Raw genomic sequence first — 27,084 nt, 5'->3', positions numbered from 1 at the left:
ATGCATATTTTGGTTGGAAGAAAATTATGAAAATGATTAAAAATCGCTGGCAGTTTCAGCAATAATGGGTGTGTTCAAAACAATTTTTCGCAAAAAACAAGCCTGGTGACCCATTGTTCTTATTTGTTCATTGTTTTCAGCACAAATTTTCCTATCATATATATGAATTTGAAAAAATCTACGAAAGGAAACAAACTATAGGAATTCTCTTTAACTCAGGAAATGTTAAGTATATTATTCAGGTTAACAAAATTTTGTAAAACTTTGCTATCTAAATTTCAATAGTGTCTCCCATTTCATTACACACTTGTCTGTTAATATTAAGTGATTGATTCTTATTAAAAAGATAACATTATTAAAGTGAAACTACTGTTTAATTCAAGAAATGTTAGTATTTCACTCGGGCTAGCAAAATTCTGTAAAGTTGTACATGTACTACCTAAATTGCAACAATGTCTTTCTTCTTATTACACATTTGTTTGTAAATGCTAAGTCACGTAATTTATTTTTCTTTGTTTTTGGTCTCTCTGAATATGGTACTGTATAGATGTCTCTATATTTAAAGGTCTTTGGATTGCGACTCTAGTGTTCTGGGATGATCCACAGGACTTTGGTGCAATTATCATCTTGTCATTTCATTTAATATTCATTATTTCTCCCCTTTTTGGGCCTTGTGGATGGTGCAGACTGCTGGAGTTGTACTTCCAAATAATTTTTATACTAATGTAAGTCCAGCTACATGTAGCCATTCAAAATCATAGTTATATGTATTGCTCAATCTTGTCATAACACCGGTTGGGAAAGTGAACATTAAAATATAAAAAACTCCAAACTATGAATGATAAGAATCTTTACTGCAAAGTGTGTGAAACTGAACATCAAAATATATGATTAGAATCTTAACTGCAAAGTGTGTGAAACTGAACATCAAAATATATGATTAGAAACTTTACTTCAAAGTATGTGAAACTGAACATCAAAATATATTATTAGAATCTTTACTGCAATGTGCGGGAAACTGAACAGCAAAATATATTATTAGAATCTTTACTGCAATGTGCGGGAAACTGAACAGCAAAATATATTATTAGAATCTTTACTGCAATGTGCGGGAAACTGAACAGCAAAATATATGATTAGAATCTTTACTGCAATGTGCGGGAAACTGAACTGCAAAATATATTATTAGAATCTTTATTGCAATGTGCGGGAAACTGAACAGCAAAATCTAGAAAAGTCTAAACTGTATACGATTAGAATCTTGACTGCAAAGAATTAATTCATTGCCGATTAATCATCGTAGTGTGACACCGTAATAATACGGTAAAAAGGTTTTGAAGATTTTGTATGTTAGTGCTTTATTTAGGTAAAATTCAATATGATTAAATACAATACATGTAGGTTAATAATTTAATATGAACCCTCTTTTTTACCGCGTTTTATCACGATTTTCATGGTTTCATCATGAGTTTTCATACTTATTATGTACTTTGTTTTTTTATCCATCATTCGTTGTACTACACAGATTGAACAAATGAATTCATGCCACATTGAAAAGTAATAGACGCGGCACTGTCAGCTTTATTGTAATCATTCTAAGTAATAAATCTAACAGCGAATCTGTTTTCAATTCAAACACCTATCTATAGAGATGTTTTAATACGGTTTATAATTTAGATTTGTTGCTCCCATCTCGAAGAAAACGACGAAGTATTTTCCCAGAGGGATTTCTTGGAACTTCAGAAATGAACTCAACCCCTCCACGTAGCCTCATATGAGGGGCGACATGACCTGAAATGTAAAGAATATGGTCTTGATAGACGTACATAACATTAAAAACGTTCAAATTTCAACTGTACATATATTAAAGTTCCATAATGCTTAATATTTAATGTTAAAAAACAAATGGAACAACTATCCAACTATATGTTATGCATGAAAAGCACTGCTATCAATACTGTCACAAACTTAGATAAGAAGGTAATAAAAACCAATGATTTAATTAAACTTTTAACTGTATGATGTTAATCGGTAACTTTTGACAAATATCAGTGAATATCGAAAGTAGGTTTACACAAAGAATGTATATTTCTTGTTTATTACATGGACTGCCACACCACAAATAAAGGCATTGTGAATCTTTAAAGGATTCGTGTTCATTACATGCGCAATATATCTGGAATTGTGTACACATAAATTAAAACATAATTTAATAAGATATTTTCTGGAAGCGTACACAGTTGCTGAATGCATAGAATATAGAATAGATAATGGCTTCTGTTTCAGAGCACTATTCACGTGATGTCGGCGACGTCCGGGCGATGTATTGCTTTTTGTGACATAATAGTTTACACGTAAGCTTTTATGTTTAGGACAAGTCAGGCTCTGCTGCATTCCTGTACAAACGTGAATACATTCTAAACCAACATCATAATATAATAGCTGTTCTTGAAGGCTTTAAACATGCTTTAACCTATTTCACAGTTTATTTAGTATATTAATCAAATAATCAAAGCCTTCGGGTGATTTGACGAATGATCCATCAGTCGGGTAAGGGTTCAGATGCACAGGAATTGAACCACGAGAGCGTAACACCCTTTTGGTTCAATATGTTAGTACCAAAACGATGAACCGCAGTAATTAAATGATCATTATTTATCCCAAAATATACAAAGTTTGCCGTCTCCTCCTTGCCATGTTAGAATGGATCTGTACCTGCGGTGTATTGTATAACTTCCTCTACTGTGATATTCGCACCAGGTTGTTTAACTACAAAAGCTTTCGGGAGTTCGCCTGCATCCGTGTCTGGTATACCAATAACTGCAGCGTCAGCAATTGCAGTATGTTTGACCAGAATGTCCTCCAGGTAAGCGGGGGCTACCTGCAGTTAGTAAAATGGTACGTTACTCCATAACCTTAACGATATTGTTTTGTTAACGAAATGGAGAAAAACAAATGAACTGCCAAATAGCAGATATAAACTAAATTAATTGAACGCTGAAAATAGGTATCTTGAACTTCAAATGAAATCGGATGGTCTTTCAAATCATCAGTATGTATTATGTACTAATTTGAACTGTGACGATTCCAGTTTAAGGTCGGTCATGTCACTAATGTCATACATGTGCCGAAGTGAAAACATGTCGTTTGATGGAAGCGTCTGCCATATTAAGGCAAGCTCATTTATTACACCCTGTTATAATTGCAAATTTACATTCGGTGATTGCGTGCTTCTATCACAATGTCACCGTCATAACTGTCTTTTGTTTGTTTGTTTGTCTGTTAGCTTATCTATAGTCGCTACGGGTATCTAATATGGGCGACTCCTCCAGAACACTGTTAGTAATCTTAGTAGGAGGATAGTGCAAGATACAGAAGACGCTCCAATCCGGATGCTTCCATTGTTCTTTAGCGTGCACGGTACTCTTATCCCAATGGCAGTAATTTTAGTTGGAGGAGCGGGGGCTCAAAATCACGACCCCTGGTTTCGAAGTCAATAAAATCTGTAAAAGATCCTTTGAAAGCAAAGATTGCAACCAAGAAGAATAATAGCAGACTCGGATTTATTGAGTTTAATCATGAGAGGTAATTAAATGTGTAACACCTCTCTCACACCCCTAGCACAGTCTTAAGCGGAAATCTATTACACATATGTTGAATGGACTCCCTTATTCTAAAGAACCAAAAACTATAACAACACTGTTACCGCTGAACCAAAAACTATAACAACACTGTAACCGCTGAACCAAAGACTATAACAACACTGTTACCGCTGAACCAAAAACTATAACAACACTGTCACCGCTGAACCAAAAACTATAACAACACTGTCAGCACTGAACCAAAGACTATAACAACACTGTCACCCCTGAACCAAAAACTCTGTCACCGCTGAACCAAAAACTATAACAACACTGTCACCGCTGAACCAAAAACTATAACAACACTGTCACCACTGAACCAAAAACTATAACAACACTCTTACCGCTGAACCAAAATCTATAACAACACTGTCACCACTGAACTAAAAGCTATAACAACACTGTCACCACTAAACCAAAAACTATAACAACACTGTCACCACTGAACCAAAAACTATAACAACACTCTTACCGCTGAACCAAAATCTATAACAACACTGTTACCACTGAACCATTGCTTCCGCTCTTGTCATTTGTCTGTTTGTATCTAAGCTTATTTATAATGACCAGTGGTAACCAATATGGGCGACTGCTCTAGAAAACTAAGGGTAATGTTAGCTGGAGAATAGTGCATGATATAAAAGACATTCCAATGCAAGGAGCTAACCTGGTTCTTTACATTGCCAGGTGTAAGCATCAATACATGGGACTCTTAGCCAAATGCTAGTCACTTTTAGTCGGAGAAGCATGGCCCCTGTTTTCGTAGCCAGACAGTGATGCCACATTCGCCCATAATTCTCTTTGAATGGTCCGATCTTCTGGGCAAAACAGGTCTTCTGACCGTTTAATTCCTTGTAAAATTCGTAAACGGTGAGTCATTATTTTCAATTATAATCATCATTATTATTGTTGTTATTATCATTATTGTAATTATTATTATTATCAATATGATCATCATAATTGTTATTATTATTGTTATTATTTTTACATTTTTATTGCACTAATTTCATGCGTCTACATATTCAAATTCTTTTTACAGTAGACATCCTAAAGAATAGAAACTAAACACAATATGAAACCACAGACATAAAACAAGCACAGTGCACAGAAACAAAACAAGCACAGTGCACAGACACAGACATAATTCAAGCCAGACGCACAGACACACACGTATTTCAAGCCAGACGCACAGACATACACATAATTCAAGCCAGTCGCACAGACACAGATATAATTCAAGCTAGACGCAAAGACACAGACATAATTCAAGCCAGACGCACAGACATACACATATTTCAAGCCAGACGCAAAGACACAGACATAATTTAAGCCAGACGCACATACATACACATAATTCAAGCCAGACGCAAAGACACAGACATAATTCAAGCCAGACGCACAGACATACACATAATTCAAGCAAAACGCACATACACAAACATAATTCAAGCTAGACGCAAAGGCACAGACATAATTCAAGCCAGACGCACAGACACACACATATTTCAAGCCAGACGCAAAGACACAGACATAATTCAAGCCAGACGCACATACATACACATAATTCAAGCCAGACGCAAAGACACAGACATAATTCAAGCCAGACGCACAGACATACACATAATTCAAGCCAGACGCACATACACAGACATAATTCAAGCTAGACGCAAAGACACAGACATAATTCAAGCCAGACGCACAGACATACACATAATTCAAGCCAGACGCACAGACACACACATAATTCAAGCCAGACGCACAGACACAGACATAATTCAAGCCAGACGCAAAGACACAGACATAATTCAAGCCAGACGCACAGACACACACATAATTCAAGCCAGACGCACAGATACACACATAATTCAAGCCAGACGCACAGACAAACACATAATTCAAGCCAGACGCACAGACACAGACATAATTCAAGCCAGACGCAAAGACACAGACATAATTCAAGCCAGACGCACAGACATACATATAATTCAAGCCAGACACACAGACACACACATAATTCAAGCCAGACGCACAGACATACACATAATTCACGCAAGCCGCATATACACACACATAAACCAAGCAAGACGCACAGACATACACATAATTCAAGCCAGACGCACAGACACACAGACACACACATAATTCAAGCCAGACGCACAGACACACACATAAATCAAGCAAGACGCACAGACATACACATAATTCAAGCCAGACGCACAGACACACACATAAATCAAGCAAGACGCACAGACATACACATAATTCAAGCTAGATGCACAGACACACACATAATTCAAGCCAGACGCACAGACACACAGATAAATCAAGCAAGACGCACAGACATACATATAATTCAAACCAGACACACAGACACACATATAATTCAAGCCAGACGCACAGACATACACATAATTCACGCAAGCCGCATATACACACACATAAATCAAGCAAGACACACATAATTCAAACCAGACGAACAGATACACACATAATTCAAGCCAGACGCACAGACATACACATAATTCAAGCCAGACGCACAGACACACAGACACACACATAAATCAAGCCAGACGCACAGACACACAGACACACACATAAATCAAGCCAGACGCATAGACACAGACATAATTCAAACCAGACGCACAGACACAGACCTAATTCAAGCCAGACGCACAGACACACACATAATTCAAGCCAGACGCACAGACACACACATAAATCAAGCAACAAGCGCAGACACACACATAAATCAAGCAACAAGCACAGACACAAACATAATTCAAGCACAGGCACAGACATAATTCAAGCAACAAGCACAGACACACACATAATTCAAGCAACAAGCACAGACACAGACATAATTCAAGCAACAAGCACAGACACAGACATAATTCAAGCACATACACACACATAAATCAAGCAACAAGCACAGACAAAAACTTAATTCAAGCAACAAGCACAGACACTGACATAATTCAAGCAACAAGCACAGACACAGACATAATTCAAGCACAGACACATACATAATTTAAGCACCAAGCACAGACACAAAAATAATTCAAGCAAGAAGAACAGACACAAACATAATTCAAGCAACAAGAACAGACACAGACATAATTCAAGCAAGACTTACAGAGTTAGATTGAAGACGTATAAATATTATTAATTGGTCAGTTTTCAACATACTGTAAAGCACATTACATTTTTAATAAACATGTTAAAGCAGTTATTAGATTATACTAATTTATTATAGGTCGACTGTGAAGCAAGTTCTACAACTTATACTCATCTCTCTCGACACCACATTGCTGATGGAGCCACGAATGCATGCGAAGTGAGAAGTCAGTTTCACTTCTTTTGTATGACGCGGCCAGGGACTGAACCCACGACCTCCCGCACTCGAAGCGGACGCTCTACTCCTAAGCTATCGTTACTTTCTAAATAGGTTGTTTGTTTAAAAACTGAACTTCTCAACTTTTGTTTACTGTAAATAGCATTTCGTATGTAAATAGCATTTCGTTCCAATGACATTATTGACAATGCTACATAACAGACAGAGCAAGCAGTGCGATGTTTTGCCCTTTACGTACACTTTTAAAACATCAATTAATCATTTTGCTAAAATTGTAATAAAGAGTCATGTAGAACAATGGTGCTATTTAACATATATATTTCGATTGATTAATAAGCACAAATATCGAATAATCTAATTTCGTGACACGCGTCACTAAATACAAAACGTTATGTGACAGCTATATGAACTGAAAAAAAGAAATACCTGCATTCCTTGAAATTTTATCAACTCTTTGATCCTGTCCACGATAAAGAGGAACCCCTCGCTGTCCATATATCCAATATCTCCTGTTATTGTGACAAAATATTATTGTTATTATGAAAAAAATGTAATATTCAGCAGAAAGTCGACAATATGTGGAATGCATCCGAGATCTCAAACATTGGTATTCACAAAATCTCTCTTCCCAAAGCGTCTTCTGTTGCCTCGAACAAAACCACCTGCTCATTCTCTCGCCTCGAACAAAACCACCTGCTCATTCTGTCGCCTCGAACAAAACCACCTGCTCATTCAACTAAGGCGATTAATATCCCCCAGATTTTTTTTTATAATATTTAACTGTTAATTTAATTTTCTTTAAAATTAACACTGTTTCATAAAATTAATATAAAACTTAGGAAAAATACTGCTTTCAACAGCTAACGATAAATCATTAAACAACAGACTTCGGGAAAGGTTTAGAAAATATTTTATACTGCAGTAATGAAAAATGAAACTAGTGCAGGTAGTCAGTATTTGTTTATTCTTGAAATAATACAATTGAAAATGGAAGAACAACTTCAAATTGGTTTTTAATTTATTTCCAACTAGTTTCGGCTGAAATGCCTTCATCAGGGGTATAATGTTTACAATCAATAACGTTGAAAGAAATTAGTGTAGGGTTTAGCCTAGAAAGTAACTACCATAAGAAGACACTGCATGTAGAAGTTTAAGATGATTTGCGCAGAGCTAACTGGCCATATGGCAGAAAGCAGTTTAATTTTAAAGTCAATATAAACTCACCAGTCTTAAAATAGCCATCTTTATCAAACGAAACCTTGTCGGCCTCTGGGTTGTTTAGGTAACCAATCGTAATCTGTGGACCTCCTACATGAATTTCACCACGTCTTCCTTCTGAAAGCTTTTCTCCAGTGTCAATATCAACAATCTGTAAATGAATGTATTGTAGGTAATCGATATGACCTCGTTTCCTCCAGTTATAGTACCTATAATCTGTTAATGAATAAAAAAAGTTATAACTTATATGCTCTCGACTTCTCCAGTAGCCACATAAGCATTTTATATCTTTTACTTCTCTCCAAACCGCCATGTTTCAGATTGTTCTTATGTAGCAAAACACAGAAAAAAAACGTAAAAATATTTCACCTACAGCAAAAATATCAAATTACAATTATTTGTTGTTTTAAAGGGAATTCCTATAGTTTTTTATGCGCATCTTTCTGCGCAGCCGACACTTTCTATGGAAAACTGAACTGAAGTCAACATTTGTTGAAACATGTTACAGACAATCTTAAATATGATGAATCTTGAATGAAATAACATTTTTGATAAGTTTTATCAGTAATCAAATGTTGATACTGGTTTATGTTGTATTGACAAGTATCATGCCTGACAGGTATCTTGCTATTTTTGTGGCTGTGTTTTCACATCGCATTTTAGTACAAAGACAGTGTTGTTCATATAATGTAAGATAATTGACTTAGTACTGATAAGACAATATCACCTTTCAGATTATTTAGTATTCAATTATAGAAAGAATTAAGAATTTTTAAAACTTTTTTTAACTTTTAGCAGACATACATGTAATCAATTTCGCCAGGTTCGCGCCATTTCCGTCTGAACAGGTGTTGTATTCTAGCGGCCTTAACATAAAATTTAGCCTGGTGACCCATACATTTTTAGCCATTTTTATGCTCACAATACAATTATCTATACACAAGAAAAACACGAAAAAATTCTGTGAAAGATTTTTTTCAAAATTAAAAAATATATTCTTCATTATGGGTATTTTTCATTGAAAAAAGTTCACAAAAGTAAATATGAAACAACATTTCTTTTTCTTTTGTTCCCATTATTGTAAGGATAGAGTATTACAAATTTGACTATGATATCAAATAAGTATATAATAAAATCTGTAAAAAGAAAAAAAAACCGTATTGTGCTGTCTTGATGTATATTTTGGTTGGTATTTATAAAAAAGCAGAAAATTATGAAAATGTTGAAAAATCGCTGGCAGTTTCAGCAACAGTGGGTGTGTTCAAAACTATTTTTCACAAAAACAAGCCTGGTGACCTATTGTCTTTATTTGTTCATTGTTTTCAGCACAAATTTTCCTATCATATATGTGAATTAAAAAAAAATCTATGAAAGGAAAGAAACTATAAGAATTCTCTTTAAGTACCTTAACAAGAACACCTTCTGGTACCACTCCACTTGATCCGTACTTGTGATGTTGAAATGTATTACCGGCATTGAATCCGGTTTCTGTAAGACCATACCCTGTGTATCAAAATTCAATTTTATTTACTTGTGATCATACAACTGTAACTTGTAATCATACAACTGTAACCTATAATCATACAACTGTAACCTGTAATCATAAAACTGTAACTTGTGATTATACAACTGTAACTTGTAACCATAAAACTGTAAGTTGTGATCATACAACTGTAATTAGTAATCATACAACTGTAACTTGTGATCATACGACTGTAACTTGTAATCGTACAACTGTAACTTGTAATCGTATGACTGTAACTTGTAATCGTATGACTGTAACTTGTGATCATACGACTGCAATTTGTAATCGTACGACTGTAACTTGTGATCACACGACTGTAACTTGTAATCATACAACTGTAACCTGTAATCGTACAACTGTAACTTCTGATCATACAACTGTAACTTGTAATCATACAACAGTAACTTGTGATAATACAACTGTAATTTGTAATCGTACAACTGTAACTTGTGATCATACGACTGTAACTTGTAATCGTACAACTGTAACTTGTGATCATACAACTGTAACCCGTAATCGTACAACTGTAACTTGTGATCATACAACTGTAACTTGTAATCATACAACAGTAACTTGTGATAATACAACTGTAATTTATAATCATACAACTGTAACTTGTGGTCGTACAACTGTAATTTGTAATCATACAACTGTAACTTGTGATCATACAACTGTAATTTGTAATCATACAACTGTAACTTGTGATCATACGACTGTAACTTTTAATCATACAATTGTAACTTATAATCATACAACTGTACGTGTTAACAAGGGGTACTGATTCTGCTCTTAAAATATTTAATATATTTATATGTAGGTGATGGAGGATTTTGTAGTTATTCTGGTATACTGAAACCAAGCTATTATAGATCGTTTATTTCTTGCGGAAAACGTTTAAAGTTAGTCAGATATTATAGTTACAGTCAGAGACTATAGTTACATTGTACTGTCAGAGATTATAGGTACTGTTAGAGGTTATAGGTACTGTCAGAGATTATAGTTACTGTCAGAGATTATAGGTACTATCAGATTTAATAGTTACTGTCATGTACTGTCAGGTACTGTCAGATATTATAGGTACTGTCAGAAATTATAGGTACTGTCAGAGATTATAGTTACTGTCAGAAATTATAGGTACTGTCAGAGATTATAGGTACAGTCAGTGACTATAGTTATATTGTACTGTCAGAGATTATAGTTACTGTCATAGGTACTGTCAGATATTATAGGTACTGTCAGAAATGACAGGTACTGAGAGAGATTATAGTTACTGTCAGAAATTATAGGTACTATCAAAGATTATAGATACATTCAGTGACTATAGTTAAATTGTACTGTCAGAGATTATAGTTACAGTCATATATTATAGGTGCTGTCAGAGATTATAGGTACTGTCAGAGACTATAGTTACATTGTACTGTCAGAGATTATAGTTACTGTCAGAGATTATAGGGGATGAAAAGCCCCGAGACAGTAACGTCTGTATGATGTTATTCGTCTTTATTGTCTGAAGATGTTGTTTTATGTCATTTCAGCAGATTGGTTGTCTGCATGAGTAACATAGCACCCAAATTCAGTTACAGAAATTCGTCAACCCTGGCAACATGTTCCTTTGTTTCTTTCACTCAAAAATCATGCAAGAATGGTTTTCAATTATTTGAAAGAATATATATTATTCTATCTTAAAAAAAATAAAAATAATGGACAGAAAACAAAAGATATTGTCACCAATGAATAGGAAATGACGTCATCGTGAAACCAGCTTCTAGTAAATTTAGCAAAGCATAAAATTCTCTATAACAGGTATGGTGACACTAAATCATAAATTTTCTGTTTCCATTTGAATATGCTCTTTATTTTGAGTAGTGAATAGTTTCTCTGAAATATGAAATAAGGCAAAGCCTCCCTTAATTCATATTAGTTACTTTCAGAAAGAGATAGATTGTGAAAAGTACCTTGTCCTATGAATTTCAGATTAAACATCTCTTTTAAATGTTTCTCTATTCCGACTCCCAGTGGTGCAGCCGCTGTCATTATAAATTTGACGCTAGAGGTATCATACTTTGACCTCTCTGGAAACTTGATTAATCTGGCCGCCATCGTTGGAACAATTTGTAGAAATTTGGCCTGAAAAATATAAACGCATAAGTTAGTACATTTACTACACTTCATTGATATAGTCAATATTCATATAAAACATTTAATTAACTGAACAAAAGTTATAACTGGCCATATACAGTATACGATAACATATTTTCCAGAGAGGGTACTATAAAAATGTAAACCTAAATATGTATTGATAAGGCTTTACTATCTACACTCTCCTTTCAGGTAAATTCAAGAAGTTGCCTTACCTGATATTTTTGTATAAGAGACAGATATCGCCCTGTCTCAAATCTATCCATGACTACAATTTTCAGACCTATGAAAAGCCCAGTTCCAAGCGCTGTGTGAACACCAAAATGATGAAACACTGGAAGTGACAGAACTGTGCACGTGCCAGGTTTCTGTTTCAAACTCTCTCTACAATAAAAAGAATCAAATGTTCAGTAAAAGAGTAGTATTTACACCTTAAGGACATATAATATTCTAAATAGTTGTAATAATGTATATAAAATAATTAACTGCCAGTGTTTATACACTGGAAGTAAATTGGGTACAATATAAGAATGGTTTACTTTTTAGAAAAAAATCGTACCATACAATCTCGTGCACATTGAAGATACAGAAATGGTGCAGTTGTTTGAGCGTATTGTGAAAAAGAGAAACAAACCTTAGATGGATCATATTTGAAATGATGTTGACATGTGAAAGTTGAACAAATTTCGGCAATCCCGTCGTTCCACTTGATGACAATAATATAGCTGTAGTCGTCAATGGATTACAGTCCGCGGGCTTGGTTACTCTTTTACTTGTAAATAAGCTTTCGTATTGCACGTGCGTATTGCTCTTGCCTATCACAATCATTGTTGATAAAATGTTGGGTTTCGAAAACGAAAACGAACGAAGTTTCTGAAATGGTTAAACACAAATTCAGTACCAATATTCATTCTCCATATATCAACATGTCAAGTATCTATTTAAATGTGGTGTAAAATCTGAATTTTGCACATGACCTATTTCTTGTAAACATTGATTATAAAACTTAAATACTCCACACATAGTATTTCGGCAATATGACTGTGTAATGATGATAAAAATTATTTCTTACTGTCTAAACACATATCTTACACTTACTATATTTTGGATCATAGTTGAAATTCTGTTCGCCTGTTTTGGAGTTGTCACAAGAAATTTCGTGCTGCATTCTTTAAATCGTCTTTCTAGTTCTTCTGTATAAAAACATGCCAGAAAATTTACACGTTAGAAAAGGGAGGAAACAACTATAAACATTTAGTCTAAAACAAAAATTTGGATTGAAAAAAAAATTGATTGTGCGAACATGATTTTGAATAAAATGCAGGTACATTATTAATTAAATGATGCTGTACTACAAGGAAATGTGTGATCTATGCGTACTGGTACATTTCTACATGTGCATTATACAGGTATGATTTCCACGCAACTAATACATGTGACTAATACAAGTACATGTAAGTAAACATGTAAATAAAATACGTTGCTTTGTGCTGTTTTAGACCTTTAATTGATTGTTTATTAGTAGAAAACGATGTAGCTCATTGCACTTCTGCGCATGCTCGGAAGTGATTATCAATTAGTGCGCACGGCAAAATATTTGCATGTTCGCTCGCATTTAGTGTATAATATGTATGATATACTAAAGGTTAGGGTTAGTATCACCTCTCTTACAAAATAAATAAATTAAAAGTACTTTTAGTTCAAATTGCTTGAATCCGGTATATACCGGAGTCTGTAATTCATACTGGCGCACCAAGTCTGCATTGAGTCACAGTCAATACTATGATAAAAAGCAAATCTATATTCTTTCTCAAGAACTAGAAAATCTATACATATGCCAACACAAGTCTATCTGAAAAGAAAAGACCCCACATTTCTATATTTCATAGAGGATTGGGGCGGGGTCTTTTTATATAAACTTGTGCTGGCTTTTGGATAGAATTTCATTTTCCTGTGATTGTTTCTAGTGGTTAGATATAATAACAATATTGCGTTTGCCTCTGATAAACTAGAGGTTAGATATAATAACAACGTTGTGTTTACCTCTGATAAACTAGAGGTTAGATATAATAACAACGTTGTGTTTGCCTCTGATAAACTAGAGGTTAGATATAATAACAACGTTGTGTTTGCCACTGATAAACTAGAGGTTAGATATAATAACAACGTTGTGTTTGCCTCTGATAAACTAGAGGTTAGATATAATAACAACGTTGTGTTTGCCACTGATAAACTAGAGGTTAGATATAATAACAACGTTGTGTTTGCCTCTGATAAACTAGAGGTTAGATATAATAACAACGTTGTGTTTGCCTCTGATAAACTAGAGGTTAGATATAATAACAATATTGTGTTTGCCTCTGATAAACTAGAGGTTACATATAATAACAATATTGTGTTTGCCTCTGATAAACTGTCAAATAATAACAATATTGTGTTTGCCTCTGATAAACTAGAGGTTAGATATAATAACAACGTTGTGTTTGCCTCTGATAAACTAGAGGTTAGATATAATAACAACGTTGTGTTTGCCACTGATAAACTAGAGGTTAGATATAATAACAACATTGTGTTTGCCACTGATAAACTAGAGGTTAGATATAATAACAATATTGTGTTTGCCTCTGATAAACTAGAGGTTAGATATAATAACAACGTTGTGTTTGCCTCTGATAAACTAGAGGTTAGATATAATAACAATATTGTGTTTGCCTCTGATAAACTAGAGGTGAGATAATTATAATAACAACGTTGTGTTTGCCACTGATAAACTAGAGGTTAGATATAATAACAATATTGTGTTTGCCACTGATAAACTAGAGGTTAGATATAATAACAATGTTGTGTTTGCCTCTGATAAACTAGAGATTAGATATAATAACAATGTTGTGTTTGCCTCTGATAAACTAGAGGTTAGATATAATAACAACGTTGTGTTTGCCTCTGATTAACTAGAGGTTAGATATAATAACAACGTTGTGTTTGCCTCTGATAAACTGTCAAATAATAACAATATTGTGTTTGCCTCTGATAAACTAGAGGTTAGATATAATAACAACGTTGTGTTTGCCTCTGATAAACTAGAGGTTAGATATAATAACAACGTTGTGTTTGCCACTGATAAACTAGAGGTTAGATATAATAACAACATTGTGTTTGCCACTGATAAACTAGAGGTTAGATATAATAACAATATTGTGTTTGCCTCTGATAAACTAGAGGTTAGATATAATAACAACGTTGTGTTTGCCTCTGATAAACTAGAGGTTAGATATAATAACAATATTGTGTTTGCCTCTGATAAACTAGAGGTGAGATAATTATAATAACAACGTTGTGTTTGCCACTGATAAACTAGAGGTTAGATATAATAACAATATTGTGTTTGCCTCTGATAAACTAGAGGTTAGATATAATAACAATGTTGTGTTTGCCTCTGATAAACTAGAGGTTAGATATAATAACAACGTTGTGTTTGCCTCTGATAAACTAGAGGTTAGATATAATAACAACGTTGTGTTTGCCTCTGATTAACTAGAGGTTAGATATAATAACAACGTTGTGTTTGCCTCTGATAAACTGTCAAATAATAACAATATTGTGTTTGCCTCTGATAAACTAGAGGTTAGATATAATAACAACGTTGTGTTTGCCTCTGATAAACTAGAGGTTAGATATAATAACAATATTGTGTTTGTCTCTGATAAACTAGAGGTTAGATATAATAACAATGTTGTGTTTGCCACTGATAAACTAGAGGTTAGATATAATAACAACATCGTGTTTGCCTCGGATAAACTGTCAAATAATAACAACATTGTGTTTGCCTCTGATAAACTGTCAAAAATGTAATTATTGTGTCCAACCATGCGGGTTCGCTCGATTCACGTAAAGTTTTCTTTATGATATTCTAATTGCTTAAAACTAGATAAAATAGGTGTCGAAGACAGGGAAGTTAACACTTTTTAAAGATGGCCACCTAATGAAAAATGCGTGAACTTATTCTTAAGTAAAAAAGAGCGATTCAAGACAAGAGGAAATTCAAGTTGTCCGCTTTAAACATAATCGGGAAAATAAGCTTGATTTTGGTAGAGACAGCTTAAAAAATAGTAGAGATATACAGCCCTGCTTCGCAGCTATTCAAATTCTTTTGTTTATATGCAACCCGTGATTACAACAGGTAACAGTTAACGGCCACGTGCCACACTTTAGCACGGAAAACCACATGTATTTCATATAGGATTTTACATAAAATAGACACTATTTGACAGGCGTCACTGTTCATAGTCAGGATTTTCACGCCTTTTTAAAGAGACAATTCAAGGTTAAAAGGCAGGACGGGGGAAGGGCTTTAAAGTCACTAAACTTACTTGTACCGGTCGACATCTTAACTTGAGTACATTGTCTCAAGCGCACGAGATTTTATCTCCATTGCTCGAAATTTTATCTTGAGCGACGACATATAATCTCCAACGGCCGGTATGTTGTACTTCATATTAAGTAATGAATGTTGCAGAGATGATATTATTATTAGTGTTGTAAAGATTAAAATAAAATTTGTCTGATATCCGGAAAACATCAGAAATGTGCGAAGTGACCACGTAGAAATTTTGCAAAGTGTTTATGTTTCATCAGTTGGTAAAATGAGTAGATAAAATATCAGATCTCAGCAACATGCCATGGCGTACTGATCACTTACCGGTACAGATGTACAATCATGTATTTAGTATTTCAAGAAGATTAATGTGAAAGTGACCAGTGCACGCACAGTAGTGTTCATGAGATATTGTCCGACTTAAGATTCGAACTCGCCATTGTAAGATTTGCACCTAGCACATTAATCAACGAACTTGCCAATTTAAGATTTGCATCTGACACATTAATCAACGAACTCGCCAATGTAAGATTTGCACCTAGCACATCAATCAACGAACTTGCCAATTTAAGATTTGCATCTGACACATTAATCAACGAACTCGCCAATGTAAGATTTGCACCTAGCACATTAATCAACGAACTTGCCAATTTAAGATTTGCATCTGACACATTAACCAACGAACTCGCCAATGTAAGATTTGCACCTAGCACATTAATCAACGAACTTGCCAATTTAAGATTTGCATCTGATACATTAATCAACGAAATCGCCAATGTAAGATTTGCATCTAAACACATTAATCAAAGAACTCGCCAATGTAAGATTTGCACCTAACACATTAATCAACGAACCCGCCAATGTAAGATTTGCATCTAAACACATTAATCAAAGAACTCGTCAATGTTAGATTTGCACCTAACACATTAATCAACGAACTTGCCAATGTAAGATTTGCATCTAAACACATTAATCAAAGAACTCGCCAATGTTAGATTTGCACCTAACATATTAATCAACGAACTTGCCAATGTAAGATCTGCATCTAACACATTAATCAAAGAACTCGCCAATGTTAGATTTGCACCTAACATATTAATTAACGAACTTGCCAATGTAAGATTTGCATCTAACACATTAATCAAAGAGCCGTGCAGGGATACGGTATGATATCCGTTTTGGAATGCATATTTTGTATTTGTTAAAATAATACAAAGTATCAAATTTACGTTCGGACACCGAAAACTAATTTAAGGCATTATACGGAACATATCCTGAGTGCCATGTTTATACTTGCAAACAAAATGTTGTGTTTTTTTAGTTTATTTATTAAACTGAGGTCAGCAATAATTATAGAGTGTAATAGGTGAATATAAATTTGATGTATCCAGAAATGGTGTACACATGTAACACAGGTCAATCTTTTTGGATGCAGACGCATAATTCTGGTGACCTAGACGCAGACTTAAAACAAAAAATAAATGTGCGTGTTGTGCATTTTTAAGCTGTGAACTTTGTTCATTTGATACTTTACTTAAGATAGAAAAACATTATTTTTCAAAGTGATCTTTACCGTCTGTATATAGCGGTGATGCCGTCTGAAAAGTTGCCCCGATGAGGTTTGCTGCATACCATATAATAGGATATTCTATAGTATTGAACGTCAGTGCACATATAACATCTCCTTGCCTCAAACCTATCTCCTGAAGTCCCGCTGCAAGTCTCTGTATGCGGTCTATTACTTGTCTATATGTATAACTTTCCCCACTTTGGGCATCGATCTGTTCAATTAAAGTGGAACAAGACAATTTGTAAAGGAACAAAATATATCTAATTTGTTCAGTATTATGTGAGACTACCTAAAATGCAATAGAATTTTTAATGACAATAAAACTACCTACCAAAATTGTAGAATTCTCAAAGCAAGAACAATTCCCAGTCTATGTGAAACTACGGACTTCGGGAATTCTATAGTTTTTGTTGTTTATATTAAGAATTCTATAGCTTCGGTTTTGCAATTTAATTGCAAAGTAAGTGAAACTACTTGCCAAATCGTAACTATCTATGAAAGACTAGAATTTCCTATGTAAGTGAAACTAACAACCAAAGCTGTTGAAATTCTTAGGTAGTATTTCCTAAGCAAGTGAAACTACCAACTAAAGCTGTAAAATTTCCTATGTACCATCCAAGATATCAAATGTCTTATGCAGGTGAAACTACAACCAAATCTGTAGAATTTCCTATGTAAGTAAAACTACCAACCAAAGCTGTAGAATTTCCTATATAGGAGAAACTACCAATAAAGTCCGTAGAATTTGCTATGTAAGTGAAACTACCAACTAAATCTGTAGAATTTCTTTTGTAGGCGAAACTACCTATCAAGGCTGAAGAATTTCTTATGTAGGTCAAACTACTTACCAAAGCTGTAGAACCTCCTATGTAGGTGAAACTACCAACCAAAGCTGTTGAATCTCCTATGTAGGTGAAACTACCAACCAAGGCTGTAGTGTTTCTTATGTACGTGAAACTACCATCCGAAGCTGTAGAACTTCCTATGTAGGTGAAACTACCAACCAAAGCTGTTGAATCTCCTATGTAGGTGAAACTACCAGCCAAGGCTGTAGTGTTTCTTATGTACGTGGAACTACCATCCGAAGCTGTAGAACTTCCTATGTAGGTGAAACTACCAACGAAAGCTGTTGAATCTCCTATGTAGGTGAAACTACCAACCAAGGCTGTAGTGTTTCTTATGTAAGTGAAACTACCAACCAAATCTGTAGAATTTCTTATGTAAGTGAAACTACCAACAAAAGCTGTAGAATTTCCTATGCAGGTGAAACTACCTACCAAAGATGTAGAATTTCCTATGCAAGTGAAACTACCAATATAAGTTGTAGAATTTCCTATGCAGGTGAAACTATCAACCAAATCTATATAATTTCCTATAAAAGTGAAACTACCAACCAAAGATGTAGAATTTTCTATATAGGCGAAACTACCAATTAAATATGTAGACTTTCCTTTGTAAGCAAAACTACCAACTAAAGCTGTAGAATATCTTTTGTAGGTGAAACTACCTACCGAAGCTGAAGAATTTATTACATAGGTCAAACTACTAACCAAAGCTGTAGAATTTCCTATATAGGAGAAACTACCAATTAACTTTGTAGACTTTCCTTTGTAAGTGAAACTACCAACAAAAGCTGTAGAATTTCCTATGCAGGTGAAACTACCAACCAAGGCTATAGAATTTCTTATGTACGTGAAACAACCAAAGGAAGCTGTAGAATTTCTTATGTAAGTGAAACTACCAGCCAAAGCTGTAGAATTTCCCATGCAAGTAAAACTACCAACAAAATCTGTAGAATTTCCTATGCAGGTGAAACTGCCGACCAAATGTGAAGAATTTCTTATGTAGGTCAAACTACCAACCAAAGCTATAGAATCTCTTATGTACGTGAAACTACCAACCAAGGCTGTAAAATTTCCTATGCAGGTGAAACTACCAACCAAAACTGTAGAATTTCCTATGTAAGTGAAACTACCAACAAAAGCTGTTTAATTTCCTATATAACTAAGTAAATTAAACTACCAACAAAAACTGTAAATTTTCCTATATAACTAAGTAAGTGAAACTACCAACAAAAACTGTAAAATTTCCTATGCAGGTGAAACTACTAAAGTTGAAGAATCTCATATGTAAGTGAAACTTCATAACTACTAGACTGGTATCAGTCATTTAAAGGAAATATCTCTACCATACAATCCTCTTAAAGAGCACTTTCTGGAAAAATTCACAATATCTTCTATGTCTGACTCTAACGACTGTTGAAATCAGCCTAGAAAGAAAATGGTTTTCTGAGAAAAAATCAGTGTCAGTATGAATTATGAAATTAGCGTTATTACAGACAGACTGTGTAAGTCTATTTTATCACTTACCAGAGCTGTAGAATTTCCAAACGTTTCCATTACATTTATTTGAAACTTCGCCAAATTTGCGACATAAAATCCTGTATCTGCGTTGTTACACATCTTCCTGAAGGATGACTTGATATAATTTTGAATATGAATGCTAAAATAAGAATAATATGTCCCTTTACTATTCAGTGTATATATTCTTTTATTAAACCCTCGTCATGACTATAACTGTATATTCCACATTCAACGATGCACAGCTGCCCATTTGATATTATGCATGCGATTGCATATATTAGAGTGTTTTTTATTATAAAGTGCACAAGTATGTTCTATTTCAATATAAACTTGACACAACAGGAATGTAAGTTTGCACAAACTATAGTTATATACCTGACGAAGCGTTATCTCGGGCAGATTAGGTGAACTGTAATCTAAACTATAATCTGTACTTGTAACTTTATCACTTAAATATCGTGTGTTCATATTAACAACATTTACTCAAATGTACCTACTTTCACCGACAAGACATACTGCGTATCACTAGCAAAATACTAAGTTAAGTCACAGGCATAAGGTAAGGCCCCTCACCTCTCCGCGCCTGCCAAATGACAGCCAAAAGTTTTGACTGTTAAAACACACTTCAAACATATTCTCGACCATCCAGTATGTTTTATTATTGTTTAATCTATTTTTTTCTTTTGTCTGAAACTCTGTGGTAATATATTGACCCCGTTCTTCAGTCAATTCTTCGAATTGTGGAGCGTCATCTAACAGCTCTTGTTTTAGATGAGTAGGTAGATTAAAAGCAGACTTTTTATCTTCTAGTGTAAATTATTAAATAGGAAAAAAAACACAGAAAAAAACAACACTTTTGTATAAGTCTATGCGTTCCCTGTTATTGGTTCTAAAGATCAGTCGATTTGTTATAATAACCATCCCCAGCCACAAGAATGCTTAAGAGCCTAGGATCAGTAATGTTGATAGGGAGACTGGCCATGACCAGTAGATGACCAATATTGATTTTGAGGTCAGTAGATCAAAGGTCAAGGTCACAGTGACCCGGAACAGACAGTTTCCAGACGATAGCTACAGAACACTTGGGCCTATGATCATGAAAGTTGATAGGGAAATAGGACATAACCAGCATATTTCCCATATTGATTTTTAGGCCAGTAGGTCATAGGTTAAGGTCACAGTGACCCGTAACAGTTAAACTGTTTCCAAATGATAACTCAAGAACGCTTGGGCCAAGGATCATGAAATTAGAAAGGGATGGTGATAATGACCAGCAGATGACCCATATTGATCTGAGGTCATGATCAGTAGGTCAAAAGTCAAGGCAGCATTGACTCTGAACATTTTAACAGTTTCTGGATGATTACCTCAATAACGCTTAGGCTTAGGATCATGCAAGTTTATAGTGACCGGAGGTTAGTCATGACAAGCAGATGACCCCTGTTTATTTTGAGGTCAGTAGGTAAAGGTCACATTGACCCAGAACATTAGAACTTTTCTTTGCCAAATAATTAGAGAATGCTTTGTTCTAAGATCACATTTGATGACTCAAACGACAAAAAATGTTTTTTTCTTGTGCAATTATAAAATGCATCAGCGGGGTACGGTGGGCATTTGGTGTTCTACTTGTTATGTTGGCTTTGAGAATCTAGAATTCATGATGAGTTTGTTGAAACTTTGTTCAGAATTAGAAATTTCATGTTCAGACTTTGAGTTCAAATGCTGGAATTACTGTTACTGTATTTAATGCCCCCGAAGGTGGACATATTAAAATTGCACTGTCCGTGCGTGCGTGCTCCTGGTAAATTATTGTCCGGACTGTAACTCTTCCATCCATAACGGGATTTTGAAATAACTTGGCATAAATGTTCACCATAATGAGACAAAATGTCATACACAAGACACAGACCCCTAGCTCCAAGGTCAAGGTCACACTTAGAAGTCAAATGTGTTTATTGTCTGGTCCATAACTCTGCCATTTATCAAGGGATTTGAAAATAATCTGACACAAATGTTAACCTGAAAGTGCATAATTGTAGGATGTGTCATACATCAATCTATAAGTATGCAAAGTTATAGAAAATTCTGTCCGCTAGAAATAATTGTGAAAAACATCTCTAAGTTGGTTATTCACTTTGCAGAATAATCCTCTGCAAGTCGTACTACCATTTCTGGGCTGCGCCCTCGTATAACCGCCCATCGTGCATAGATAAGGTTAAAGCACAGTTTTAATGTGAAGTATTTCTTGAATATATAATTAATATTACAGATTTGTCAGTCATGACAATGAAAAACAAAGGAATGGAAATCAATTGAAAAACATTAAAGCGGGTTTAAACAGGGAATCTCGTGAGAATTATCACACGCACAATTCAGCTGATCAAATAATATGTGTAGTAGAGATGACCAAAACTCATGAATTTGTTAAAAGTGTTAAACATATTAGTGGAATTCATCATCATTCAAAAATTCAGCGATAAGAAGAAAAACAAATGACCACCCGATATGTTTTGACCCTACTTTCATTCATACGAATTCGTCCACAAAAACATACTCTTCCTTCATGCACGAAATTGCTGACAACTTGAGTGAGACCGAAATGGCTTCTCTAGTAATTGGTAGTGATGAAGAATATGCCTTCAAATCAGCCATTAAACGATGTTTTCCAGGCTGTACACACATATTATGCACACGCCATCTGAAACAAAATATGAACAAATATATGGAGGACCAGGTAGGCTTTCCAAAAAAAGAGAGACAACAAATCATTGGAGAAGTATTCGGAACAAACGGATTAGTGGAAAGCAGAGCTATAGACACATACAATAAACGTGTTGAAATCATTCATACAAAAATTGAAGAATATGAAATGCATTCTTGTGGAAAACAATTTAGATCTTATTTTGACAAAGTTTTAAGTTTAATCAATGATCATGTAATCAAACCCGCTGAAAATTAAAAAAAATCCCACCAAGTGGACCAACAATAATTCTGAAAGTGCCAATCACATCTTGAAGTCAGCAACAAAATGGAAAGCGCAAGAGTTGCCAAAATTCATTGAAACATTGTATGATATTGTAAAGGGTGAACAAATTAAGCGTATAAGGGCAATGCGTAACAAAGGTAACTACCAATTACACTCAACATACATGCATCATGCAGTTGATATCGATCACTGGACCCGTATGACACCAGAGCAACAAGACAGACGGGTAATTAAGTTCTTGAAGGATACTGGGAAATCAAATCCAAATATTGCAATATCTACCGACGGACGTAGAACAGTGTTAAAATCGCCTCCAGCAGGCAAAAAACCTAACCAAGTAAAGAGAAAACGCGCAGAACGGCTAAGAACTCCCCCTAAACGCAAACTTGTGTGCTAAAGCCGGTAAAGGATGAATACATGGTGATTATTTGACGTCATTTCTGTAACGTTACCTTTTGACATGACGTGGCTCATATAATAAAGCCGGTATAGGACGGTCTGCCTAACATCTGCCTATGCGCGCCGGTAAATATTACTTTGAATTGGAGATGAAATCACAATGTTATTTGTCTAGGTAATATGATTCCATATATCAAACGAAGATATTAGCAATTGTGTATATATGTATTACATACTTGTATCGGTAGCGAAGATGTGAATTTGAATGCATTGTTGATTATTTTACGCCATTTCTTTAATGTTACCTTTTGCCATAATGTGTTTCATATGATATGTATATATGTATGTATTATATTTTTGTATACGTAGCTAAAGATCTTTATTCGAAAACTTGTTGAATTGAATAATAAATCTGAAAAAGATTAGTCATGCTTGTGTTTGTTCGATTTCATAAATAATTATTTAAATGGTTATAAAAATATACTATAAAAATGACCATCATTCAAAACATTTTCGCTAATATAATTGTTTCTACAATGTAGATTTTGATGGAACTTCTCACAGTTGTTAATGATCATATGGCCTATAATTTCGTAAAATAAAATGTATAGGTCTTTTTGTTTATTTTGAGATATTTGACCATTATTAAAGTGAACCTGGCATTTCAAGTTAATTTCAAGATATTTTTTTAATATTTTAACGTGTCATATGTTTTAATATCATAGGCTGACTTACGAAAGATAGCAACAAATTTACCCACGGGTTTCGATTAATTTATATAATGATTTTCATTTCCGTACGCCGAATCCAGGCTTTATTCTACGTTTTCCGGATAAATGACGTTACGCCATCACTTCCTGTATATCAAACGTGAAGAACTACCTTAAATCTACTAGTCAAAATCCCACTTCAGAACAAGCAGGTCTATATAATTTACTGCTCGCTATCAAAATCAGTATAAATACTTAATAAAACTTCCGCCCAAACGATAGAGTCGTGTGCATGGCTAAAATGCATCTCTGGATTTTGAGTACATTTTTAAGTTTTCAACTATTTTCTACAATATTTGGATCGAATATTAATGAAATAGATAGCATTATTGCAGAAATTGAATCTTCAAATAAGGTAATAGTATTTTCAGATAATAAACTTTTTTAAGTACGATTTATTTTTATTTATAAAATGGTTTTGAAAAATATACTTATAAACCAGTAAGGAATAATGTTTTAAATCCAGATGATATTACTTGGTTCAAGTAAAAAAACTGATATTTCTCAGGCGCCAAGAAAACAAGCTATAATTTTGAAAATTCATTTGCTTAATTTTACATAAATTGACTGTATGCTTTGCATATTTAGTTTTCTTATATGTTGTTATTAGGCTCAATTGTAGTGATGGGCCGACAATCGGCGACAATCGAATAATCGTCGGCGTTGCATTCATGAGCGCGATCGCCGACTTCACTTTTCTCTGGCGAATTAATTACTTGTCACCCTAACAAATAATTTCGTTTTTTCTTACCTTTTTCTTTCTGGTATTTACGGTTCTTTGGGGCAATTACGCCAAGGGAAACTACTCTACGTAAAAATGGCTTCCTCCAAAGTGTCAAAAGAAATTGATGTCATCTGTGATCACCCAGATTTTGGAAGATATATGGCTTTTACAAAATTAAGCCGGGAAAACCATCAGCCTAAACTCTTGACATTAGTATGGCAGTATGCTTAGCATAACGTAAGACTTACGCAAGCATATTAGCAAAAGTATTTTCAATTTTTGATTTTGTGGGATTGAAATCATTCCAGTCGTTAACTAAGAATTAATAAGTCGTTAATACTTTTTTTGCTCCAAATAATTTTAATTTAATAACATAATATCACTGGATAAGTCCCTGGTGAAATTAAGACAGTACCTGATTTGAAGGTTACTATCTTCACAAATATTTTACTTTTATGCTGTTAACTTACTCATATTTATGAAGGGATACAATAGAAATAGAATATTTGATGTCTGTGAGGTTCATTTCTTAAGTAATGACATAAAACATACATTGTGAGGTGAACTTAAAGATATGCAACTAGAGTAACCGATTATCCGATTATATCTGATTAATCGAATCGGTTGGCTTGTCCGATTATGTCGATTAATCGGTTGGCAAATCTAACCGATTTGCCCATCACTACTCAATTGTGCATAGATCAATGATTTCTTTTTTCTTTTCTGTCTTTAAATTGAGAACAAATATCATTCTGAAAAAAATCTACAAAAGAAATTATAATATAAAAAAACATTCATTATTTAGAATGAAAATAAAAACGAAAAGAGCTGTGTCGTACCGCACAGAAACATGGACTGTGACGAGGATATTGTGGACAAGACTGTGCCAGATGGAACACTTTGTTTCTTTGTTACTGGGGAAGGTTTAGACGTGTATTGTGTAGAAGGAGAGTGGAAAGAGGTTCCAGCAAATTCACGTATGTGTTGAATTTTATACAGGTTTTTTAGAATTATTATTATGTGAATATATTTGTGAAAAAGCTTATATAGTGTCAAACTTTATACATAAATATTATTGAAACAGTAATTTTGCCGTCCACGAAAGATGATCACTGTTTGTTAATGCAGATATAAAACAGAAAAATTCCGGAAATTAACCAAATTACCAAATTAAGATGACACTCAATAGCGTTAGCCTTTAAGGTTCATATGCATAAGTTATTGCACGTAGGCATAAATTTAACGTTTTTGAATCCTGTCCTTTAACTGTTTTTACGGTAAGTGTCGGAAATAACGAACTCAATAACCATTAGGCCATATGTTAAAACCTAAATATATTTCAACCCACAAAGACGAAATTTTAAGAATCTAATCGTAGCCACAATGATTTTCTCTATTCGGCATACTGTTGGAAGTTCAGTGGTTTAAGTTCTTTGTTTTTTAACATTTTCAAATGTGACTATGTCTTGTTCCAGTACTGAAACGCTTTTATTTATCTACCCCTAAAACAAGATACGAACAGACACGTTATCTCGAAATTTGTCATTATTTTATTTGAAAATTAAAGCAAAAATCCATTATAAAGTCACGTTCGAAACTTTTAAGTAAAATGAAAATGTAATACAGTATGGCTATAGAAGTTAAATGACACAAAAAGGCAAAGTAAAACAATTAGAAGACGCGGAAAAGCAATCACAAAAGAACATGTGGAGCAATCTCGGAACGATCAGTGGCAAAAATGGAGAAAACACTCCCTGCAACGTTTAAACTAAGTACATGAGTGCACCAAACCTCGGTTTTAATTTCCAGCATATTCTAAAGTTACAGGACAGTGTAAATAACAACTATTTTTGTCAGGCGAGTCCCTAACATACGTAACAGTAACAGAAAGTGTGTAATGTACTCCCGAAACTGCTCATTTAAAATACATTAAAAGAAAACAAACAAAAAAAAACACTAAAAAACCGTATATGCATATACACAATGCGTTTGAAGACGGTTAAGCAACAACAGAAAAACATA

The 27,084-nt window shown here is 34.3% G+C and overlaps 2 protein-coding genes across 2 annotated transcripts in view; one reads left to right on the top strand and one right to left on the bottom strand.

Annotated features, from left to right (window-relative positions):
* Positions 1–549: 549 nt before the first annotated feature.
* On the bottom strand, positions 550–20,539 carry LOC123558393 (uncharacterized). The gene is made up of 11 exons (XM_045350277.2): positions 20,190–20,539; positions 17,824–18,031; positions 12,974–13,068; positions 12,510–12,748; positions 12,091–12,259; positions 11,692–11,863; positions 9,617–9,714; positions 8,218–8,362; positions 7,420–7,502; positions 2,716–2,881; positions 550–1,791 (listed from the first exon to the last, which is right to left on the bottom strand). Exons 1-11 carry the CDS (start codon positions 20,280–20,282, stop codon positions 1,667–1,669), a joined length of 1,593 nt encoding a protein of 530 aa, XP_045206212.2. The 5' UTR covers positions 20,283–20,539; the 3' UTR covers positions 550–1,666.
* Positions 20,540–24,567: 4,028 nt separating this feature from the next.
* The window catches only part of LOC123558382 (sushi, von Willebrand factor type A, EGF and pentraxin domain-containing protein 1-like), a 109,537-nt gene continuing 107,020 nt past the window's right edge, over positions 24,568–27,084 (top strand). Inside the window, exons 1-2 of the mRNA XM_045350266.2 lie at positions 24,568–24,693; positions 25,868–26,039. Of these exons, the coding sequence (XP_045206201.2) occupies positions 24,571–24,693; positions 25,868–26,039 (295 nt within the window). The 5' untranslated portion in view covers positions 24,568–24,570. The remainder of the gene's footprint in view (positions 24,694–25,867; positions 26,040–27,084) is intronic.

The sequence above is a fragment of the Mercenaria mercenaria genome, chromosome 15 (genome assembly GCF_021730395.1).
Source record: "Mercenaria mercenaria strain notata chromosome 15, MADL_Memer_1, whole genome shotgun sequence".
In the NCBI taxonomy this organism is placed as follows: domain Eukaryota; kingdom Metazoa; phylum Mollusca; class Bivalvia; order Venerida; family Veneridae; genus Mercenaria; species Mercenaria mercenaria.
This window is presented reverse-complemented; position numbering and strand designations above follow the sequence as displayed.